The sequence below is a fragment of the Podarcis filfolensis genome (genome assembly GCF_964270895.1).
Source record: "Podarcis filfolensis genome assembly, chromosome: 2".
NCBI classification, from domain to species: domain Eukaryota; kingdom Metazoa; phylum Chordata; class Lepidosauria; order Squamata; family Lacertidae; genus Podarcis; species Podarcis filfolensis.
In genome coordinates this window covers 7,215,436-7,240,834 of record NC_139605.1, presented here as the reverse complement: position 1 = coordinate 7,240,834, position 25,399 = coordinate 7,215,436, and the positions used below count along the sequence as shown (strand labels likewise).

General features: G+C 43.8%; 2 protein-coding genes across 2 annotated transcripts; both read right to left on the bottom strand.

The window, feature by feature from the left end:
* Positions 1-2,210: 2,210 nt before the first annotated feature.
* On the bottom strand, positions 2,211-7,786 carry LOC310758173 (vomeronasal type-2 receptor 26-like; the record flags this gene model as incomplete). Its single annotated transcript, XM_083604102.1, has 6 exons — positions 2,211-3,115; positions 3,354-3,480; positions 3,710-3,940; positions 4,638-5,432; positions 6,074-6,365; positions 7,620-7,786. The coding sequence occupies 6 exons, from the start codon at positions 7,784-7,786 to the stop codon at positions 2,211-2,213; spliced, it is 2,517 nt and encodes an 838-aa protein (XP_083460228.1).
* Positions 7,787-16,599: 8,813 nt separating this feature from the next.
* On the bottom strand, positions 16,600-25,192 carry LOC310758172 (vomeronasal type-2 receptor 26-like; the record flags this gene model as incomplete). The annotated part of the gene is made up of 4 exons (XM_083604101.1): positions 16,600-17,537; positions 21,141-21,267; positions 23,532-23,753; positions 25,031-25,192. 4 exons carry the CDS (start codon positions 25,190-25,192, stop codon positions 16,633-16,635), a joined length of 1,416 nt encoding a protein of 471 aa, XP_083460227.1. The 3' UTR covers positions 16,600-16,632.
* Positions 25,193-25,399: the final 207 nt, after the last annotated feature.

Genomic DNA, 25,399 nt, shown 5'->3' with positions numbered 1-25,399 from the left:
GTCTCCCTCAGGAGGTTGTGGACCCTCCTTCCTTGGGTGTTTATAAGCAGAGGTTGGAAGTTGCTCAATAATGTATTTTGAAGGTATGATCCCACTAATAAAGAAGTTTCCAGGCCAGTTGCAACTGCGTGCTTTATTCTGATCCCTGATCAGATTCATGGGGCATTTGGCCTTCAGGTTCTCATAGACTCCATGGGGCATATTTGCAGCAGAAGCAGCAACAGAAGCAGCAGGGATCTCATTCTGCCTCTGCCTTCTACATCTCACCTCCAGAGCCAACACAGCAGAAATCAAAAGCTCTTGCAAGATTCAAGCTGCAGTGGCTCTCCCAGTCTGGGTGGGGTTCAGCTAAGGCAGAATTAAATGCCATGCAGGCATCTCCTGCTCCCGTCCCATCCTTTACCTGCTCTGAATCTCAGCTCCGTCTGACTCCAACACAGGAAATATTATCTGCACCAAATTGTTTTTCAGGCAAAGTACAATGAATAACACCTTGCTCTTGTTAATTCTGATGTTTAGGTCATGTCCAGAGTTTTCTGAATAATATATTACTATGATTTTGATAATTATACGTGGTAAACGTTTAGTCTCTGCAACAACGAGAGCAGGAGAAGGAGAAGCGAGCTGGCGCAAGGCAGGAGGCAGGAGCGGTGAAGAGGGCGGAGGAATATGCAGAAGGAGAGGCCAAGCGGGACTACAATTCCCAGCATGCCGTGAGAGACAGAGAGAGACTAGCTCCTCAGAGAGAGAAAGGGCTGGTTTAGGTTTACTCAAATGGAAGGGGTAGGTTGGATCCAGGGGAAAGGGCTTCTACAGGTTTCATCCAGTTCTTAAGGTGGTGCTTGAAGGCTGCAGCTCAGTTTACCCAATTTCTGTTTCAAACTATGGGGGAAACCATTGTGGTTGACATGTGCCCCTGACTCATTAGAAAAACAGCAAGAGTCCTGGGGTTCTTTAAAGACTTAACACATTTATTATGGCATGAGCTTTTGTAAACAACAATCGGTGCATCATGTTCTGATTATGTATTTTTTAAAAATATATTGATTTATGATGAACTTTTCAGGTTTTATGGAAGTGACTATCATTCATTATTATTTTTGTCATAAGCTCAGGCAAATATAATATTTTTAAGTTAAAGAATGACAAGGGGACAGTGTGGTAGATCACTGCCAGTTTTTGATAATTGATAGTAGATCACAGCCTACTTGAAGTTGGACATGCCTGGTCTATACAATTTTTTATTTAATGGAATAACTTAAAACCACTGCCACTGAGGAAAATTACAAAAAAAAAAAGCATTCATTTCAAAGGGGAAATTTGATGCTTTGACTGTGTCGGTGTCTGCATGCGTACATACATACATACATACATACTAGCAAAAAAGAAGTGTCATTTGTGTTGGCACATAATCAAACTGAGATTTCTGACTGCAGACAGTTTTTTCCACTGATCATAAAGATTCTAAACTGGCTGTAGACTGGTGAGGGGTTTGCCAGCTATTAGGACCATACAGGAAGACACCAGAAATAGGTGATAAAAGGAGATTTTATTTCGGGAATCTGAATCCCTAATACAGACAAGAAATCTGAAGGTAAGAGCAACAGAGATCAAGATAAACAGACACATGCAAAACAGTAAATACATTTCCAGAGAGGCCGATTCTGTCCAGATGTAAACACCAGCTCCTATACTTTCCATTTGCTTTTGCCAAGCGTGGTTTCTGATGTCAAATTGTTCACGTTCCCTTTGGTTAGCATAAATACCAGGACATGTCTACATGCAGGGCTATTTTTCTAGAAAGAGAGGTGCTGGAACTCACCCTTCTTTCTCTTAGAATGGCAATGGGGCCCACCTGAGAGGTGCCAGAACTGAGTTCCTGTGAGTTCCAGCTGAAAAAAGCCCTGCTTACATGAGGTAAAGTTCCCCTTTCTTCATGTCTGAGTCTGACAACTTTACTTCTCCAAAAACCACCCATCTCCTCCCTGACTACCTAAAATGAATGTCACTGTCCTGTCCTGAACAAAACCAAAATTTCCAATAATGTCTTTCCATGTACTAACTTCTCTTGTAGCAGTTTTGCATCTCACCAAGACTCATTAGCGGAAAATATTTCTCTTCTACAAACTCTTCATAAATGTGTAGATTCCCATCAGACTTTTTAACTATTTCCTTGATTCTATGATATCCTTAGAGTTAAGTGTCAAAGGTCATGTTAAGTTTTTTCTTGTCAGATGCTCTCTCATGTTCAGATCTGGCCTCAGTATAATAATGTAGCACTTGGGAATGAAGATGCAGCCCAGAAGCCCAGCGCTGGAAGCCAAGATAGAGAAGATCTGCACGGCTACCATGAATTTCCCCTTTGTGCTCAGGTAAGTGGGCACAAACGAGACCCAAACACTACAGAAGACCAGCATGCTGAAGGTGATCAGTTTGGCTTCATTGAAGGCCCCAGGCAGCTTCCTGGCCAGGAAAGCCACCGTGAAGCAGATGGCAGCCAGGAAGCCCATGTAACCCAGGGCAGCATAAAACATGGCCACAGACCCTTCATTGCATTGCAGGGTGATCTGTCCAGCCTGGGAATGCTTGTCAGAGTCTGGGAATGGGGGAGAGATGCCCAGCCAAATGATGCAAATGACCATTTGGACACTGGAGCAGGAAATGACAATGGAGTTGGCCAGACTCTTCCCCAGCCATCTCTTCACCCTGTTTCCTGGCTTAGTGGCCAGGAAGGCCAGCACCACAGTGATGGTTTTTGCCAAGACAGAAGAGATGGCAACTGAGAAGATGTTACTGAAAGCTGTTTGACGAAGAAGGCAGGTGGATTTCCTTGGCCTTCCAATGAAGAGGAAGGAGGACAAAAAGGAAAGCAGGAGAGAGATGAGGAGGATGTAGGAGAGGTCCCTGTTGTTGGCTTTGACTATGGGAGTTTCTTTGTATTTAATGAAGATTCCTAACACAAAGCCTGTGGTTAAGGATAAGAAGAGAGAAAGGAAAGCTAGGAGTCTCCCCAAATATTCCTCATAGGACAGGAAGGTGATCTCTTTGGGGACACATTGATCTCGGCCCTCACTTGGATGCTGATCTTCTTGACAGTTGGTGCATTCATCAGCATCTGCACAGAGGAAAACACACTTCAGTATCCTAATATCAGTCACACACCTACAATGTTCTTACGTTGTTTTAATTCTGAGGAAAGGTGGGCATATGGGAGAAATCAGGAAATAACATGGTTTTGTTGGGAAAAAGAGAGGGTATTTCATTCATGAAGTGTCATTAGCAACATCATGTTTGGAGTGGCTCAGAAATTAGCCCTCCTATCCAAGGTCCTTTCCTCTGAGATCTTCCCCTACCTTCCTGAGTGGAGATTGTCCCTTCTGAGCAGGGAACACAATCATAACAGCACGGCGGCTTCCCTTCCTGAACCTTTTTGGCATATCCAGGGAGACAACTTTCTGTGCATCTTGAACGAGGAACTATCTAGACATAAAGAGATTGAGCACCAAGGAGAAAGTGTCAGTAGCATTTTGCCTTTGGATGAAATTTTATCCATGTTTACTCAAAAGCAGGTCCCATTAATCTCAGCAGGACTTCGCCCCAGCGAAGTGACCATAAGATTGCAGCCCAAGCCTTATATGTACTATTCAAAATGTTGTTAGAGCATAGCAGATGTAATAGGGAATCAAATAACAAATATAATTTCTCCTACCTTCTTAAATAGATTGGGCCATACAATTGCTTCCGGATTAATGGTGAACCTCATATTTGAGGACGCCTTTCTCTCTATTCTCCCAATCTTCACTCTAGCAAGAGAGTTGTTAGGAAACTGTACCCAATTCACGATATTAAAGTCAGCGGCCACTGCCCCATCCTCATCCAAGTACTGTCCATCAGCTGAACTATTAGTATAGAAGTGGACTTCTTTCAAGAAAGGATGAAGCTAGAATAACAGGAAACTCCAGCATTAAGAGAACATAAAACCACAATGGGGACCCTGGATGGATTTCTGCCAGCAGGTGAAAACAATGTGATTGGATTATTTTATCATTCTTTCCTATTTTATGTTCATTGCATTCCTATGGAAGCCACCCTGGGATCACGTTGATGTGATGTGATGTGATGAGATGAAGAAAGGTGGTTTAAGAATTTGTAGAAATAAATCAACACAAGTCATTGCTGCAATGTTTGACTCTGAATGCAGAATGATGGGGGAAGAGGCCCAGTTGGTAGAACATTTGCCTTGCACCCAGAAGGTCCTAGATTCAATCCCCAGTTGGATCTCTGGGCAGAGCTTGGAAAGTTTCCCTTCCAGAAACTGTGGAGAACCACTGCTGTTCTGTCAAGGTAGACAATACTAAGCTAACTAGACCAATAGTCTGGCTCAGTGCAGGGCAGATTCCTGTGATCCTAGCATGGTAATTCCAGAGCAGAGACAATGAACTGCAGTTTGCAAGAGAGAAGGGACATACCGTACTTTTCCGTGTATAAGACTATGTTTTTCTACTCTAAAATAATGTTCAAAATCGGGGCTCGCCTTATACACGTATATCTTTCCCCCCACTTTCTTAAATCAAAGTCCCCAAAAATAGGAGGCATCTTATACATGGGGGAGTCTTATACACAGAAAAATACGGTACCTGCCATGCCCCTAGCCTTTGAAGTTCCAACTTGCCTCCTCCTCCTCCCACAATTGAAATCCGCTTTGATCTGGATGAATATGCTGCATTTAAGGCCTGAGCCACAGTTTGGATACTCAAGTAATTGACGTAGCTGTCTTGTGACTGGATTCTCTCAATGTCTTCTTGGGGCAGCAACTTCAGACTCTCCTGCTCCCTGCATTTTGTCAAACCCCTCACAGACAAGTCCTGCATTGAATATGAACAATCAAATAGTTCTTCTGAGCAGTTTAGACTAAGTGAGGTCACTGGCCCATAATAGTCCTTGTTCATCTTTTTTTTGGTCTTCATTACAAAGGACAAAGAGCCATGCACAAATGGGAAGCAGTCAGTATCACATAATGAGAATTTGTTCTGAAGACCTATGATTATCCAGACTTTCCCCTCGCTTTGTAGCCTTTGAAGTAAAGATTCCACTTCTATGATGATAAATAGTCCATATTGAGAGTCTGTAGAGTAAACAAATACATTGACTTCTCTCCACATGGCAGGTAGTTCATGGGGTATCCAGAGCCAAGTCTTATGTACAACTCTTTCTGTGAAGGCAATACAAATTTCCTTTTTGATCATCAGAGGCGTCAAGGTACTCAGGGACCTTTCTCCGTTGTCATTGTCTGGAGCAAAGAGGCCGACCCACGTCCACCGGAAATGCAGGAGGAGTTGGACCACCCCCTGGTACTGAGTGTCTTGCTTTGGAGTCATCCGGTAGACAAACGGGAACTGGGCTTTATCATTAAGAACAAAGCCATAACTGAGCTGGTGAGGAAAGAAAGAGACTGGTATTCTTTTCCCCCAGGACTAAGAGTGGATACTTCTAAGTGAAAGAGGAGGGCAAATCGAATTGGAGCAAACCTTACAGAGTTTTTAAAAATAAATTTAATAATATTATCTTTTAAATTTAATCATTTTTTATAACTCTTAACTGCAATAGTCTCTAAATATGGCTCTTCACTTCATGAAAGACAATTTTTCAAAGCGGTGTACAATGTAAAGTCATAACAATAACAACAACAACAATAACTATAACAATAATAATTTATTATTTATACCCTGCCGATCTGGCTGGGTTTCCCCAGCCGCTCTGGGCAGCTTCCAATACAATAATTCATCAAATATTAAAAGCTTCCCTAAACAGGGCTGCCTTCAGATAACTTCTAAAAGTCAGATAGTTGTTAATTTCTTTGACATCTGATGGAAGGGCATTCCACAGGGCAGGCGCCACTACCAAGAAGGCTCTCTGCCTGGTTGCCTGGAACTGCCAGAAGGCCCTCGGCGCTGGACCGCAGTGTCTGGGCAGAACACTGGTGTAAAATCAGTTACAACATCCCAAGTTTTCCCTACTGTCTGACTAGGATGCATATGTTGCTTGGTGTGTTGGACCTAAACCCAGTTCTTACCTGTGGGATCTTGTAGATGCCCAACATGCTTGCAATGTGTGTGGAGATGTCGGATTCACCCCCTTCAAGAACAGCCAACAGCTTTTTCTCTCTTCCACACCTATAGTTTGGAATATTGATTTTCCCACCAGCAAACAGGTCTATCAGGGCATCGGAAGTCATTCCTCCCTGAAAACAGGTATCATACATGCTGTAGCCAAGGGTGATGTTTGGTAAGAGCCTGGGGTTATCATTGATATCCTGAACAGCAAGAGCGAATGAAAGAACATGTGCGCTCCTCCCATCCACCCAGCTGCAAAAATAGTGTGTCACACAGTTACCCTCAATTCAGTGAAAATGAAAGTCACATTCTTTTTTGTATTTATCAAAGCAAACAGGAAAGGAGGCCAGACGACAGGGGAAAGGCAGAGGCGTACCAGTATCTTTATCTGCAGTATCTTTGCAAGGAGAAGAAGAAGAAGAGTTTGGATTTCATATCCCACTTTATCACCACCCTAAGGAATCTCAAAGCAGCTAACAATCTCCTTTCCCTTCCTCCCCCACAACAAACACTCTGTGAAGTGAGTGAGGCTGAGAGACTTCAGAGAAGTGTGACTGGCCCAAGGTCACCCAGCAGCTGCATGTGGAGGAGCGGAGACGTGAACCCGGTTCACCACTGCTCTTAACCACCACACCACACTGGCTCTCCAGGAGGAGAAAGGAGGCAAAACCAGAACACAAATCTATTCCTTTTCTGGTGACCTTGCCCCCCCCCCGACCCCCCTCCAGGTCGAGTGGTTAGCAACTGTTACTGTATCAAACGACCTCCCAGGCAATGTCTCACAAAACAGGTTCCCAAATAATGGTTTGCATATTTCTAATGGGGACATGGGAAGAGCAGCCCCACAGAGCAGCCAAGAAGTCTTAGCTATGTTGGGCTGTGCTGGGCGCCAGATGAAAAGGTCCTGGAACCAAACTGAGCCCACAAGCTGCTTTGCATGTGACTAAGCACAGTAGACATTTCCAATTTGCAGCTCCATAGATTTTGTTGTGCATGGGTGAAATAATTGTGTAGTTCCAATGTTGCTTACCACAGAAGACCTGCAGCTCAAACACATCTAACAGCATTTCATACACTTCAGAGAACAAGTTATTCTTTGGAGAGCAACACACATCAAAACTACAACCAGTTACTTAAATTGCATTAAAAAATGCTTTGAAACACTGTTTTTCACCAAGCAAAAAGGCATACGAAAATATTTAAACAAAGTAAAGTAAGGCAACAGACATTCTTGTTTCAACCCCCAGAAAAGACCCACGACAGCTTCAGCTAGTTACATATTATAGGTTTATAAGCAAAGAGAGTGTTTGTTGCATTGGTGTAACATATTGCTAGCCAGATATCCCAATTGTATTGCATCCCACTGAATGAGGTGTTTCCTCAACAAAAAAGAGGGACCAGTGATTTATCAGGGCTACCAGAAAACAGGGTTAGCTCAGGTACATCAAGCAAACTGGAGAGTAGCTAGGAAGCAGAAACATATCCCATCAATACATCATTACTTACTGCTCAATTCTGTTGAAGGGGTTGCTGGAAAAGGTGAAGGAATGTTGATTTTCAAAGAACCTTGGAGATATGATTCCACCAATAAGGTGGTCTGCTGGCTGGTAAAAATTCACAGCAGAAAGTGCATCGCTGATCACAATCGGTAGGCACTTTTCACTCTGCTGCATCCCGTAGGTTACGAGAGACATCACCAGAAACAGTGTTATCATTCTGGGTCTTTCAGCTACCCTTTGCTTGTGACTGTTCCTTTCCACACTTGCCACTGTTCAGAAGAAGCACCACATTCTTGCAAATCTGAAGCTGCAGCTAATTTACAAATACAGGGAAGTGTCTGGCTCTGGCCTCAGGGTCAAAGGGGGATTGAGGGGAAGGGCCAAAGATTCAATGGACAAGCATCTGTTTTGCCCCCCAGAAGGTGTGAAGTGCAATCCTGACTCACCTCTCCAGGTAGTCAAAACAAAAAAAAAAATTTTTCCTTCCAGTAGCACCTTAAAGACCAACTAAGTTAGTTCTTGGTATGAGCTTTCGTGTGCATGCACACTTCTTCAGATACTATGGCAGACCAACACGGCTACCTATCTGCAACTCTCCAGGTAGTGCTGAGGATGTCCCCTTCCTGGAAAGCTGCTGCCAGCCAGCAGATGGTACAGATCTCAAAGGCAGCTTCCTATGTTCTGATTAAGCTTCGCACAAACTTAGCTCCCCTCTTCACCTGCCCTATATATTGGCCCCAAGGACTCTGTGGCACACGGGACAAGTGGAACAGACACAGTGGAATAAATAAACCACCAGCTGCCCTTAATTGTGATGTTACTTCATTGTTCCCAAATGCAATATTTGAGGGCGGAGTGTGTGAGGATCCCTTGGACTCTGTAAATAATCAGAAGAGATCACAGTGGTTCAGAGAAGTCTAAAGGGAAGAGAGGAATCCTTTGGAACTTCAGAAGAGCAGGTGCAGAGCAAGAGAAAAACATGTTTACTGAATAGACTGACATGGATCAAGGGAGGAGAAAGATGAGTTTGACTGATCTTTATTGCCTGCTTAAGAGCCCTAAAGCTGATCAGGCCAAAAGCCCTTCAAGTCCAGCATCCTGTAATCACAATGGCCAACGAGTTGCCCCAAAGGGAAGCTCACAAGCAGGAGATGAGCGCTGCATAACTTTCCCTACATGTGGTTTCCAAAACCCATTACACAGGTGCCTCCTCCTTCCACCCATGTTCAGTTGCATTTGACCAGAGTTTCCCTGCACTCACATTTGAGCTGTCTCTCAGTTAGGTTTCCTCGCCCTAAGCTCTGGAGTATACCAAGGAGCCAAGTGTGGCCCATGAAGTGAAAGAGGGGGCTCAGGATCATGGGAGTGATTCATGCTCTTATGTAGCTGAATTGCTTCATGCTTTCGGGATGTGCCTTGGTCCTAGCTTTGTTCTGTGTTACAATGTTCAAAATTAGCCAGCCTCCAGGCGCATTTTGCACCTAGCTATTGGCCACTTGCAACCAAGTGAAGATTCCTGGGTGCCAGGAACCAAAAGGTTGTATTGAAAATATGACTTTTGAGTCGTCTGGCCCCCAAATGGCCAGTAGACATCAGACATGACCTAGAGCTGTGGTTCCAATAATAAGTCCTGCCTCCAGATATGAAGTCAGATAGGAAGGCCATTCATGTTTCCATGTCAGCTCGCATATCAGCTGTAACCTGGACATGGTGGAAATGGCTTCTTACACCCTTCATGGCATCACAAAGGCATTTCACAAATGCCCTATCCAGGGAGATGACCATAAGTGCAAAAACATAATGACTAATGAGCTCATTGAGCTGATGAAGTGTACATAAATCAGAAAGCTTGTCTACTGGCAACCTGGAACACTGGGCAACTGTATACAATTCTATTCCTAAAAAGGTTAGTTTAGTGGCTGGCCGTTCAGACTTTTCCAGGGTCAATGGGGCACCCAAATAGTTTGTTAGGGCAGAGAAGGTGTCGATTAACTGCTGGCACTAGCAATTCTGTGATCCTATAAATAAATAAGCATCTAAATAATGTACAGTTATGGAGTGGCCTGCAATGAGTGACCCACTCAAGAAATGAACAAAAGGTTCATTTCATACAACAGCAGCAAAATACTTATTGCAAAGTACTGGAAGACACAAGATCTACCCACCCGGGAAGAATGGCAGATGAAGGTGATGGACTACATGGAACTGGCAGAAATGACTGGCAGAATCCGAGACCAGGGAGAAGAGTCGGTGGAGGAAGATTGGAAGAAATTTAAAGACTATCTACAGAAACATTGTAAAATTAATGAATGTTAGAAGGATGTTGGAATGAACTTATGTGGTTTTAGCAGAAATGTTATAAAGGTTTAGGAAAAAATAGACTGTTAATTGGTGAAAGGAGGGAAAGTAAAGTTACATTATATTAAGATAAATTACAGGACAAAAATTGGAAAAGATGGAAAGGATTTGCTGAAATAGTTAACCGAACTAGAATACAAAAAAGGGAGGTGTGAGGAGGTCAAGGAAACAAGCAAATGAAAGATAAGTTATGGGAAGATTCGCTGTGTTTTTTAATTGATTTTATTTTTTTGTTTTCTTCTTTTTCTTTTTCTTTCTTTTTTTCCTTATTGTGATGTGTTGTTTTGTTTTTGTTTAATATGGTGTTTTTACTTTTTCTTTTTGTAACCTTTAAAACTTTAATAAATATTATTTAAAAAAAAATAAATGAACAAAAGGTCTCGCCAAAGGTTACTGAACAACAGCCCTTATGCTTGAATGGCTCCTCTCCACTGACTAGACATAGCAGGACCTCAGGTTCTGCTATGGATACCTCCACCTGCAGTACCGAGTGTTGCCTTTTGCCGGCATTTCAGCACTGAGAGTGTTCACAAAGTCCTATTTGCCCTGGTGGTCCACCAGAACACCCAAGGAATACGGGTCCATCCCTATTTAGACGACATTCTTGTATGAACACCGGTGAGAAACAAGTGGAAGAGAGTCATTGAAACAACACTGAGTTGCCTCCAGAGGCTCGAGTTCAAAGTGAACATGGAAAAGATCAGGATGATGTTATAACACATACCTGCTGTCTCCTGCATTGTTTTACTGCATTATTACTGTGACTTCCCTAGGGTGCAAGCCTCGACTGTGTGTATAAAAATATTTGATGGGCATTGCCATCTAAATGGTGTTTGTGTGCCACATCTTGTCTCCAAACAGAACAATGATGTTTGTTTTCTGGTTAAATTCACGACTTTGGAAACAGTGATTATTTCACAAAATTTATATACTGCTCAAAGCAGTTTACAAAAAGATTACATAATTAGGGGGGTTCTGGCATTATTTCCACCAAAGTGTGATGGCCTGGGAATCTGATTCAGAGGCTGAACCGGAGGAATCCCAGCCGGCACAGGAGTCCCTGCCTCCAGCAGGGGCTTGAATCTGAAGGGCCCGCACCTGTGACGGATCCTCAGGAGCAGACACCAGATGAATCCACTCTGGCTCTGGAGGTGATTGAGGACCCATTGCCTGCAGGTGCTCCTCTCCCAGCCCTGTCAGGGGAAGGTGAGGCTGCCTCTGGGTCCAGTAACCCTCCAGCCTCTCCTGACCTGCAGAGACTCAGGGCAGAGAGGCGGAGGAAACTAAGTTCTCTCAGGAGGAGTGCTCGCCTTAAGGCCAGGAGAGGCGATTCACCTGTGGGCCGGGACTGCCCTAGGCCCCAGAGGAGATAAAGGCCAGTCAGCCCAGTCCCAGGTTGCAGGAGCAACATCGCTGGAAACCTGTTCCTGCCAGCACCCTGACCTGCTCTTCCGGAGTTCCTGACCACACCTGGCTCCTTGCCTTGGACCCCACTTCGCCTTTGACAGACAGCCTCCAGACCCTCGACCCAGGACCGGACTCAGACCTCGCCGCACTGTTAACCCCCCCCCCCGGGCCAGCACACATAGAACAGGCTGCAGCTAAGATGGCTCTTCCTCGGTGATCTAAACACAAATTCCAGCATACCTTTTACCCCTCTGTGCTCAGTGTAAGTGCCTGATATAAAGGCAGTAAGTGTAATAGAGAGTGTATCTGAATTACATCTATTCTATGGTTAGCAGAACCAGATTCATTAAGTAACTGCGGGAAGGTAGGGAAGGGAGGGTGAATGTTCAGGAAGTGGATGTTGGTGTTAGAACTGGTGTATTAGTTGCAAGTGCTTTTTAATGATATTTTGGAAGGCATGTATTTTCTTGTTGTTAAAGTTATTTAGATTGAAGTGAACTACTGGCTAAATCTTGAGTCAGCATTTCTCTGACGCAGGATCTTCGGTGCACCAGATTTCTCTCCCCAGGGCCCCAGCACAGTGCAATGAATGACACTGTGTTGCTATTTATTCATAGGTTTGAACAATTATTAAAAATACCACTTGAGTTCTGGGGAGAATAAAGCACTATGATTCTGATATGGAAAACAAGGTTCACACTACTTTGGTGGCATTAATGGAACATTAAAAGAGTATGTTGCCATTTAAAGGTCAAGCTGACAGTTACCCCCCCCCCCCCGGCTGACCCATGTAAAAACCAGGGAACCATTTCTGTGCGTTCTTGTTCTCATGTTTTCCTCCAGGCCTGCACCTGTGCCTTGATCCACACAGAGACTCAGGTGATGCATCTTCTCCTTATAATTATTCTTATTCTTGCCAAATCACCAGGGATTTAGCTAAAGACAAATCAGCCAAACATCAGAATCAAGGCTAAAGTGAGGTAATTTATTACACTGTGCCTGCAAAGTTTCTTGCATAAAATATACCCTGTGCTATGGACCACTTTTCTTGTCCAATTCTCAGGGCTCAGATTAATAATGAGATTATAAGAGCACCCGAGGTCCACCCATGGAATTTTAAGTATACCTTTTCAGCTGTTTCTGGGTGAGCCAACTTTTGTTAGTGCATCAACAGATCTCTCTTCTCTGTTGATGCAATAACCAAGTCTATTGTTTCAAGGACTTTTCTTTATTCTCCTTCTGATTCCCCTTGAGCCTTTATCTAAGTTTTCTCTCCTACAATCCCAACTTCCAGGGCCTGTGGCACAGAAGTCATGACTTTTCCCCTAAGACCTTTCTTCCAAATTGGCCCAAACATTTTCAGCTGGTAAGAAGTACAGAATACACACCCTACACAACAAATGAGAAGTGACTGGTTCCTGTCTTCATTTTCACTGGAAGCCCTGCCCACACTTTGGATCATGTTTATCTATAGGATTCCCCAAATTGACTATGCCAGAGTCTCACAACAAACATTTGGGGGGTCAGATTCTGGCCACTCTAAGCAACTAGAACGGTCTCCCTCAGGAGGTTGTAGACTGTCCTTCCTTGGGTGTTTTTAAGCAGAGGTTGGATGGTCATCTGCCGTGGATGATTTAGCTAAAATTCCTGCATTGCAGGGGGTTGGACTAGATGCCCCTTGGGGTCCCTTCCAATTCTATAATTCTATTATTCTATGATAACCCTGCAATCCTAAGTAACGGATTAGCGTTTTCCCCAACATCGCATGTAACCCCTGAACTCCTATTTTGTTTAACAGCCCAATGAATGTGAAGATTGTATTTGGGGTAGGTTGTGCTATACCTCTATGTCACCCTCTCATTGTTCTTGATCATAAAGTTCAGAGTTTCCCTGGCCTTCTGTGTGGCCCCTTCTACTTCTCTTTCCATATAGAGGCCCAATCACCTTGTTTTTAGTGCTGGTAGTGACCATTCTGTGTGACCATTGCATTAATCCTGAACACAAAGAATGGGTTTTGATTTTCACTTATCTTTCATGCACTCCCTGCACCCTCATTTTGATTCAAGATCTCATTTAACATAAAGGTTGGTTTTGGTGGGTTGTGATGCATTTAAGTGACTCATCATAACTGATCTGAAGTAATGGGTTTGGGCTTCCTCCTAACCTTACATGTGGGCCCTGAAATGCATTTTCGATATAAAGGCCCAGTGAAACTAAATATTTTTGGGGTGTCATGTAACTTCTCTATGAGCGCAGTCTATTGCCTTGGTCCTAAACAACAGGTTTCATGTCTGTCGTCTATGGGACCGTAGTAACCTGAGGGGTCCCTATGATAAATAAACAGCCTCAGCCCAGTATACTTGAAGGTAAATCTCCGCCCTCATTGTTCAGCCTGGACACTGATGTCCAGCTCCAAGGGCCTTCTCAGTAGTGGCGTCCACCCTGTAGAAAGCCCTCCCATAAGGTGTCAAGGAAATAAACATCCATATGACTTTTAGAAGACATCTGAAGGCAGCCCTGTATTGGGAAGTTTTTAATGTTTGATGTTTTATTGCTCTTGTTATGTACTGAGTTGAATAGGATCCAAACTGCAGCAGTCTGATTGGTCCTAGAACAATAGGATCCAAAAGGCAGCAGTCTGATTGGTCCTAGAACAATAGGATTCAGAATGCAGCAATCTGATTGGTCCTAGAACAATGCAGCAGTATGATTGGTTGGAAGGAACCACCCAATCATGCTCCAGATAGAAGTGAATCCACAACCTGATTGGCTTACAGTAGAATTCCGGAATTAGCCAATCATGTGCAGCCCATTGTGTAAATAATGTATATAAAGTAGATGCTTTGAGGGGACTTTCATTCATTCCTCCTCACCACTATGAGCTGAATAAAGAGCATGAAATCACTTTGCGACTCTGAGTATATTTCACTGGCGACGAAGGTGGCATCCCGCTGAGCTGACTGCCACACACAGCGCCGCAGCACCACCACCTGCCGCACCGCTGCCTCTCACCGTGTATCCAGGCTTCAGCTCCGGGACACAAGGAACTCAGAATGGCAACCGACAGCAGCTTCTCACCGTTCAACCCAGCATCTGGAGACTGGGAAGCGTACGCCTCCTGTTTCACCTTCTTAAAGGATTGAAAAGTAACCATCAGAAAAGGAGCCATAAACATGCTTTTAAATCTAAGAAGCTACATTTCCAAGGCTAGTATGTCTTTTTCATCATTGCTGTGCTGGACAACAGTTGTCAAAAATGAGTTACTCATGTAGCTTCTACGTGTGTCTAAATGTTTAACTTTTATTTTTAATTGTGCTATTTTAACTTGGAAAGTTGAGTGTATTCCTCTTAAAATTCGTACTCTTTGGCATACTTATTTAATATGAAAATTGATTAGGATTGCTAAAACAAATAGAATAAAAAAGTGGAATTCAGTAGCGAAATCTTTTGATTCAAGAACAGTTAACAGAGAGCACAGATATATATATATATATATATATATAATCTGTAAATAACGTATCTCACAATAGGAGGGCTATTGGAGTGGGGAATAAACATGGTAGGAATAATTTATTCCCTATTGCAAAACTCCATTTAAAACATGTTGAACTTTGAGGTTTGGTTTGCTCTTCATTTTAGATAGAATTAATATCTGTATTTTCCTTCACAAACGTTATTGTAACAGACTTCTGTTTCAGTGTATCTGAAGAAGTGTGCATACACACATAAGCTTATACCAAGAAGAAACCTAGTTGGTCTCTAAGGTGCTACTGGACAATTTTTTAATTTTTTAATGTAAAATTGAGTTATAATGGCTGGATTTTAATTAGAACATGAGAAGAAAATAACATTAAACCAAGCAGCACTGTAAAGTTTCTTGGGATAAGGATCACCTCAGATGCAGAAAAATAAGCTGAATTTTCTTGTGAGAAATTCATGCATGAAATATTATTCACAGAACGATCAGTTACATTCCAAGCTGCAACATGACAAGGAAGGAAATGGGGGTCCTTTTGAGGAGGGGCAACATAGGAATCTAATCAACGATAAAAGTAATACTAACAATTTTATTAACAATTCTGATGTGCTCCAAGGTGTAAGAGGGCAGAGAAAAATGTCTAATAGTAGGCAAATACACAGCAAAAGGCACAAACAGAACAGGATAACGGGATAATTTGAAAAATCTGTTTCAAAGCACAATGCACTGTGTGAGGGAAAAATCAGTACTATAAATGCAGAGAAAATGGTTCTCTCTTCAAATAACCCTTTTGAGAGTGAGAAGAGCAAAGCACATCGCTTCTGATAGGCTTGCTGCAGTGTGGTGTAGTGGTTAAGAGCGGTAGTCTCGTAATCTGGTGAACTGGGTTCGCGTCTCCGCTCCTCCACATGCAGCTGCTGAGTGTCCTTGGGCCAGTCACACTTCTCTGAAGTCTCTCAGCCCCACTCACCTCACAGAGTGTTTGTTGTGGGGGAGGAAGGGAAAGGAGAATGTTAGCCGCTTTGAGACCCCTTCAGGTAGTGATAAAGCGGGATATCAAATCCAAACTCTTCTTCTCTTCTTATGCAGCACATAAAAATAAAGGCCTTTTAGAAGAAGGGGTGAAAGTCAGACTACCAACAGTCTAACTACCACACAAATATGTTGGGAGTCATTCTGCACTGAAACAGTAAAGATGTTTATACCTTTAAGAACGATTTTTGTGAGCTCTGGGCTGATTGGGTACAGCTGGCCATGACTACAAAAGGAGCAAACCTGCAGTTTGAACTTAGCCTGCAGGAAAAACACCCACAAGCTTTGCTGTTTGTTGTTTTGAAATAAAACCTTTATTTGATTTTGTTTTACACAGGACTCATGGTGTCACAGTCTTCTGTTCATCTGCCACCAGTGGAAAATCCCCCTCTAACAAAATAAGTGTCACTGGTTCTTTGAAACCCAAATATGGATTTGCAGCCATGCCTCCATTAAACATTATGTGACAGAAAATAAGATTGTGTAAACGTATTCGTTGTGAACCTCTGGAAAATATGAGGAAGCATAAAGACTAGTATGGTTGGTCAATAAAATAGCCTGTGGTGAGCCTGTGATAATGTAAAATGTTATGCCCAAAAAATGTATAGCCATTGCAGAGCTATTATGAATTCATTTTCAACATTCATGATTTCTGTGACAGGAAGAAAGATTTAAATTTAAGAAGCTACATTTGCAAGGCAAGTATGTCTTTTTCATCATTGCTGTGGTGGACAACAAGAGTAATTTAAGAATCAGCTTTTCTTGTCAGATGCTCCTTTGTGTTCAGATCAGGCCTCAGTACAATTATGTAGCACTTGGGAAAGAAGATGCAGCCCAGAAGCCCAGCGCTAGAGGCCAAAATAGAGAAGATCTGCACGGCCACCATGTATTTTCCCTTTGTGCTCAGGTAGGAGGGCACAAAGGAGACCCAAACACTGCAGAAGACCAGCATGCTGAAGGTAATCAGCTTTGCTTCATTGAAGGCCCCAGGCAGCTTCCTAGCTAGAAAAGCCACAGTGAAACAGATGGAGGCCAGGAAGCCCATGTAGCCAAGGGCAGCGTAAAACATGGCAACAGACCCTTCATTGCATTGCAGGATGATCTCTCCAGTCTGGGAGCTCATGTCAGACTCTGGGAAGGGTGGAGAGATTCCCAGCCAGATGATGCAGATGGCAACTTGGACAATGGAACAGGAAATGACAATGGAGTTGGCCAGACTCTTCCCCAGCCATCTCCTCATCGTGTTTCCTGGCTTTGTGGCCAGGAAGGCCAGCACCACAGTGATGGTTTTTGCCAACACAGAAGAGATGGCAACCGAGAAGATGATGCTGAAGGCCATTTGTCGGAGAAGGCAGGTGGCTTTCCTTGGCTGACCAATAAAAAGGAAAGAGGACAAAAAGGAAAGCAAAAGGGAAACAAGGAGGAAATAAGAGAGGTCCCTGTTATTGGCTTTGACTATGGGAGTTTCATTATACTTAATGAATATTCCTAGTACAAAGGCTGCAGTTAGGGTTAAAATGATGGTCAAGGAAGCCAGGAGAACCCCCAAATATTCTTCATAAGCCAGGAAGGTGATAGTCTTGGCCAGACATTGATCTCTGGCCTTGTTTGGATGTTGATCTACTGGACACCTGGTGCAATGTTGGGCATCTGGAACAAACAAGCATAATATCAACCATATATCCTCTGTACTGCATTTGCAGACAGTGATACCAAAGTAGTTCCCACTAGAAGAACATATAAATATATGCAATAATGTCAATGATAATGGACCACTTGAGGTAACTGGTATGCCATCCATTGGTGGGGAAAACAATGGGGGGGAGTATGACCTAAGGGTCATCTAATCCACCCCCTTGCAATGCAGGAATCTTAACTAAAGCATCCAGGGCAGAGGCCATCCAACATCTGCTTAATAACCTCCAAGGATGAGAGTCCATCATTTTCAGAGGGAGTTTTTCCTCATGTTTAGTCAGAATCTCCTTTCTTGTAACTTGAAGACATTGGTTTGGGTCCTACCGACTGGAACAGGAGAAAACAATGTGACAGCCCTTTAGATATTTGAAGATGGCTATAACAGGCTTCCTGTTTCTTGTGCGCCAGGGGATGGATGTCTCTCCCAACACTATGGAGAAAGACAGATGGAGATAATCAGAGAATGATGGCTGAATTGCATTTTCTGCATTCCTCTACGGTTGGAGGAGGAACCTGGCTCTCACCCACAGTTTGCCTGGCAGTCTGGCACTCGCTTCTCCATGGAATCCAAAGACAGGCAAAGGCACTGGGTTTATAGAGCAACCCGGCTTCTGAGACCCCCCGATCCTGTCCCTGGAAGCACAGGTTATCCTGCTAATTGGCTTTTTTAACTGGAGTAAACTACAGGCATGTGCTAGAGATGATGATATAAGAAACTGCAAAAATGAACCCATCTACCAGGATTTAAAAGGTTTGGATTGAGAGGCGGTTTCATTCGGTCAAAGAGATGATGGAGGGAGGGGAAACCACAGTTTGCTTATATCAAAGTTTTTCTCTAAATTTATTTAATGGCAACCCTCCCTGAAATGCAAGTGTTGTTTTTTAAAAAAATCTGTACAAGGAAGAAAATCGAATATAAATATGGAATGTAACAAAACTGGAGCTGCATGTGTGAGAGAAAGGAACTGAGAGGGAAAGGGGGGAACCCTATGCTTTGAAAATATAATAATAATAATAATAATAATAATAATAATAATAATAATAATAAATTTTATTTATATCCCGCCCTCCCCAGCCGAAGTTGGGCACAGGGCGGCTAACAACAATCAAAATAATCCAACATTCTAAAAACATTCATTATAAAATTAATTAAAATCAAATTAAAATCAAATTGATGGCAACCATTAAGCAAAATTCTGTGCAGATTGCCAGAGGAGGGGGTCAGGCTGCGCCCTGACCAAAGGCCTGGTGGAACAGCTCTGTCTTGCAGGCCCTGCGGAAAGATGTCAAGTCCCGCAGGGCCCTAGTCTCTTGTGACAGAGCGTTCCACCAGATTGGAGCCACGGCCGAGAAAGCCCTGGCTCTAGTTGAGGCCAGCCTAACCTCTCTGTGGCCTGGGATCTTCAGGATGTTTTTATTTGCAGACCGTAAATTTCTCTGTGGGACATACCAGGAGAGGTGGTCCCGTAGCTACAAGGGTCCTAGGCCGTATAGGGCTTTAAAGGTTAAAACCAGCACCTTAAACCTGATCCTGTACTCCACCAGGAGCCAGTGCAGCTGGTATAGTACCGGATGAATATGATCTCGCAGCGAAGACCCCGTAAGGAGTCTCGCCGCGGCATTCTGCACCCGCTGGAGTTTCTGGGTCAGTCTCAAGGGCAGCACCACGTAGAGCGAGTTACAATAATCCAGTCTGGAGGTGACCATCGCGTGGATCACAGTGGCTAGGTCAGGGCGAGAGAGATAAGGAGTCAACTGCTTAGCTTGGTGGAGATGAAAAAATGCCGCCTTTGTTATAGCTGCAATCTGCACCTCCATAGAGAGGGAGGTATCGATGATTACACCCAAACTCTTAACGGACGATGCTGGCACTAATTGCACCCCCGCAAGAGATGGGAGTTGCCCCCTCAATCCCATATCGCCCCGTCCCAGCCAGAGGACCTCTGTCTTCAAAGGATTTAACTTCAACCGGCTCCCACGTAACCATCCAGCCCAGCTTCCAGACATCTGGCCAGTGTGTCTGGGGCTGAGTCAGGATGGCCATCCATCAACAGATAGAGTTGGGTGTCATCGGTATACTAATGGCAACCCAGCCCAAAACTCCGGACAAGCTGGGCGAGGGGGGCGCATAAAGATGTTAAAAAGCATCAGGGAGAGAATCGCACCCTGAGGCACTCCACACACCAAGGAGTGGCGCGATGACAATTCAATGACAATGGAGAAAAGTCCTCCCTAACCTCCATTTTCCACCAAGGAATGTGTTTGATATAAGGACAACTGGCCACAAATCAGCGGCAGGGAAGAAAGGAGTCTACCAGCTGCGGAAATAGAAGCTTTTGGATTAACTATTTGCAGTCTGGATTCAGACCGTTCTTCCTAGGCTGGAAAATGGTGAAGCTGGCTTGTTTACTGGAAGCCAAATCATGGGATGAAGTGATGCAGTGACTTTTGGAAACTGTGACATAACTCCCTTCTCCCGAGGGTTGATGGGAACCATCAACAGTTGTAGGAATGAAGAATATAACACCATATATGGACAGGAAAACATCACAGAAAACTAACTGTCCCACACAGGAAGGAGCAGGGATTACAGTTAGAGTTCCTCACTTAAAACTTTTAAATTACCTAATATACCAACATGAATGAAATCACAAGATTATACCTGTTATATAAAGGATTATTATTTCTGAATGTAATGGATATTATTAAACTTTTGGAACACATTAAAAAGGTGGAAAAATGAAGCCATCAAATCTAGCATGCGGAAGGCCAGTTTGATTAAATTGTATAATTTGAGATTGGAATCATTGGCATTAAAAATTGTATAAATTTGATGAAATTGGTATTGTTTTAATGATGCTGCTATTGGAACGATATTGGAAAATCAATAAAGACATATTTTAAAAAGAAGAGGTTGGCAATCACATCTGCTTTCACTTTCCTCTTATCCAGGTTAAACAGACCCAACTCCCTCAACCGTTCCTCATAAGGCTTCGTTTCCAGAGCCATTATTGTCTGGGTCGGCCTACTCTGCACATGTTCCTGCTTCTCCGTATCCTTTTTATATTTTAACACCCTTTTTATATTTTAACACCCATATTTTAACTGGACACAATATTCCAGGTGGGGTCTGACCAAGTTAGAATGGAGCATTGCTATTATTTTCCTTAAAATAATAATAAATAATAATAATAAAATAATAAATAATAATAATAAAATAGACTTCTGTTGATGCAGCCTAGAACAGCATGAGCTGTTTTTGCTTATGCATCACACTATTGACTCCTGTTAAGCTAGTGATCTACTAAAACGCCTAGATCCTTTTCATGTGTACTAATGGCAAGCCAGGTGTTCCCCATCTTATATTTGTACAGCTGGTTATTCATGCCAAAGTGCAGAACCTTATATTTCCCCCCCAATTGAAATTCATTTAGTTAATGTGGGCCCACTTCTCCAATCTGTATTGGAGTTATCATCAGTTCTAAATTTCCCCCTGTATATTGGAATGAAGTGATTTCCTCTTCCTCAAGGGCAGCCCTTTCTGCTGGCGTTACCCACCTTCCTGAGTGGAGATGGTCCCTTCTGCACAGGGAACGCAGTCATAGCAGCAGAGTGGCATTCCTTCCTGAACACGTTTGACCAATCCAGGGCTGCAACTTTCCACACACTTGGAAGGAGGCAAGGTCTAAGCAGCAAAGAAATTGTGTTAGGCCTATTTATTTTTCCCTATGGGAATGAGACAGAGGCTTGGGAAGGCCCAGGATTCTCACTTGCAACTAAGCATAAGGCTGAAAAAACCATAACAGTTGTGTAGTTGTTTGAGGTCCAGGTGGCCCAAGTGGTACTGAATGTGCATTTCTAGCTTTGGCCCGTTGGCTAGCCAAGGATGTTCCTGGTTAGGATTAGGCTGCTCTCAGTTATCCATGCTCTGCTAACCTTCTGGTTCTGCTATTGTGGGGCTACTCATGAAGAAAATCTGGACACTGCAGCTGGTGTGAAGTGAAGCAGCCAGGCTGTACAGTGTCCGGGCAGCCAAGTGGGATCGATGCAGAAATATGGGAAATGGCTCACTATCACAGTATATTGTCTCCCTGCTTATTTAACTTATATGCAGAATTCATCATGCGAAAGGCTGGGTTGGATGAATCCCAAGCCGGAATTAAGATCGCCAGAAGAAATATCAACAACCTCAGATATGCAGATGACACAACCTTGATGGCAGAAAATGAGGAGGAATTAAAGAACCTTTTAATGAGGGTGAAAGAGGAGAGCACCAAATATGGTCTGAAGCTCAACATCAAAAAAACAAAGATCATGGCCACTGGTCCCATCACCTCCTGGCAAGTAGAAGGGGAAGAAATGGAGGCAGCGAGAGATTTTACTTTCTTGGGCTCCATGATCATTGCAGATGGTGACAGCAGTCACGAAATTAAAAGAAGCCTGCTTCTTGGGAGAAAAGCAATGACAAACCTAGACAGCATCTTAAAAAGCAGAGACATCACCTTACCAACAAAGGTCCGTATAGTTAAAGCCACGGTTTTCCCAGTATTGATGTATGGAAGTGAGAGCTGGACCATAAAGAAGGCTGATCGCAGAAGAATTGATGCTTTTGAATTATGGTGCTGGAGGAGACTCTTGAGAGTCCCATGGACTGCAAGAAGATCAAACGTATCCATTCTTAAGGAAATCAGCCCTGAGTGCTCACTGGAAGGACAGATCGTGAAGCTGAGGCTCCAAGACTTTGGCCACCTCATGAGAAGAGAAGAATCCCTGGAAAAGACCCTGATGTGGGGAAAGATGGAGGGCACAAGGAGAAGGGGACGACAGAGGACGAGATGGTGGGACAGTGTTCTCGAAGCTACAAACATGAGTCTGACCAAACTGGGGGAGGCAGTGGAAGACAGGAGTGCCTGGCATGCTCTGGTCCATGGGGTCACGAAGAGTCGGACACGACTAAACGACTAAACAACATCACAGTCTTTCATGCACACCAGGATGGAATGCAAACAGGATGCCCAGTTTTAGTTATCTTCATACTAGGATGGGCAAGGTGAGAAATGGGTAGGACTTCTTCATTTCAAAGCCCTTTCCCGTCTCTATGAAGAAGAATACTATTGAAACCCCCAAATTTCCCAGTAGTCAGTTGGCTCTGCTAGTAGTCAGTTGGCACTACAATCTCCAACAGAACTTATCCAGAATACTCAAGGACCAACATACAGATGCTTAAGGACAGTTATACTCTTCCAGCTCCATTGTTCCTTGCTCTTTAGTGTGGGTTTCTGTGAGGAAATTGCCAAGCTCACTTTCCTACAGGCTTTTTCAAAATCGTTAGGTTGCCGTTTAGATCGAGGTGTTTATCTTTTTTGTGAGTTGCTGCCTGCTTAAAGTGTAATTTTGTTGCCTGAATCATTCAAAAATATCCATATATGTGGAACAGAAGTGAATATCTGTCACTTCTGTTCCATATAATAAACCCAACTTTGTTTATTCCTTTGGTGCGAGAACTTCTTGTGCGCTTTAAGATAAAGATGGACATGTATTCATAACAAGCCCATGTCAGGACTCCAGCGAAAGACCCTAATCCTCTCTTTAGTGTGTCCTAGACTGTCAAAATATTGAATGTTGATGCTGACAGGCTAAACCTCTGAATGCATGTGAGTTAAACCTCTCTTTAGTGTGAGTATGAATGCATGTGGGTTGATGACAATTTAAATATGGTAATGGCTGGGAAAAACCTTGGCCACCTCATCTAATTACTACAATAAGCAACCCCCTGGAAATTGCACTCCAGAACAGTTGACTCTTACATATGCGCAGCTTGACAGAGATTCCATGCTAGGTTGTCAAAATGTTCAAAGCTGATGTTGACAGGCATTTGAAGGCAGCCCCACACGAAGCAGGAGGCCATGATTAGAGATTAGATAAAATGCAATAGATAGTATCTCACACCTTGTTAAGCCTTTTGGGCAACACATCTGCATCAATGGTGCACTTTAGGTCTGAGGATCCCTGTCTCTTGATGCTCCCAAACCTCACTCTAAGGTTGGTCCGATTGGAAAACAGCACCCAGTTCACGATGTCCCAGTCAGCTCCCACTTCCCCATTCTCATCCAAATACACTCCGTCCATGGAAGAATTGTAAAACTGGGCATGTCCCAGGAAAAGGTGGAGCTAGAATGGCAGAGAAAAGGGCAGTGTTTGGAATATGGAAAACAACAATGGCAATCCAACTCTGACCTTTCAATTTCTGGCTCTCCTCTGACTTTGATCTGGGTGCAGACTCAAGTAGCTTTGAGTGTGGGCTACTATGAAATTTATGCCTTGGTATATTTGCAAGGGACGCGGGTGGCGCTGTGGTTTAAACCACAGAGCCTAGGACTTGCCGATCAGAAGGTCGGCGGTTCAAATCCCCGCAACTGCTAGTAGATTAATAGGTACTGCTCCAGCGGGAAGGTATACGGTGTTTCCATGCGCTGCTCTGGTTCGCCAGAAGCGGCTGGGGAAAGGGAGGAAGGGAAGGAAGAGAGAAAGAGAGCAAGGGGAGAGGAGAGGGGAAGAAAAAGGAAGAGGAAGGGAAAGGAGGTGAAGAAAGCAGTGGCACACAGTGCAGGAAGCCAACCCATTTGCCCTTGGGGAACAGGCAGGTCTTGGCCTGGGGAAGCAGCGCCAGTGACAGGCAAGCAGGAGGGAGGGAGGGAAGCTGGTGTTGCCTGCAGCTCCCCTGACAACCATCCAAGGCACCCAAGGGAGCCACAGCTCACTGGTTGAAAACCGCTGCCATGTGGTGAGAGGGAGCCTGCAACACCATCTCTCTTGCGAAAGGGAATTCTTACATTGGGGGTTAGGGGGTCTTGTCCAAATAGGACACTGCAGCCAAAGGAGAAGGATTGGCGTCCATTACCAGAGGGGCCTCTTGAGAGTCCCATGGACTGCAAGAAGATCAAACCTATCCATTCTGAAGGAAATCAGCCCTGAGTGCTCACTGGAAGGACAGATCGTGAAGCTGAAGCTCCAGTACTTTGGCCACCTCATGAGAAGAGAAGACTCCCTGGAAAAGACCCTGATGTTGGGAAAGATGGAGGGCACAAGGAGAAGGGGACGACAGAGGATGAGATGGTTGGACAGTGTTCTTGAAGCTACCAGCACGAGTTTGACCAAACTGCGGGAGGCAGTGGAAGACAGGAGTGCCTGGCGTGCTCTGGTCCAGAGGGTCACGAAGAGTCGAACACAACTAAACAACTAAACAACAACAACAACCAGAGAGGCAGAGCCCTCTGAGGGACTTTTGTCTATGGGGGGGGGCACAAAGATGATCCAATTCAGGGCACTTCAAAAAGCAGTTTGATAAATTTCACCCACTACATTCCCCAAGTTCTCAGACCTTCTCCAAGATGATAATTCTGGACCATCATATTTGGCAGAGATGTCAGTGATGGGAAAGGAAATACCTGCCATGGCTGTAGCCTTTGAACTTCCAGACTGTCCTTCAACCTCCACTTAGATCTGGACAAATATGCAGCATGTAAGGAATGTGCCACAGCATGGACTGTGTTGTAAATCCTGTGACTGTCTGAAGAGAGGATTCTTTCCAGATCGTCTTGAGGAAGCATCTCCAGATCTTCTCTCTCTCTGCATCTTGTCCGGCCTTTCACTGACAATGCATGCTTTACATAGGAACAATGAAAGCTATCCTCCCAAAACTTCTTGATAGCAAAGAAAAAGCGATTAAAGTCATCAGGTTGTGCCCAATTATTTTTTGCAAGAAAAAAAGAAAAAATACCTCGGATGTGCTGGTAATCTAAACCACTGTATTTTAG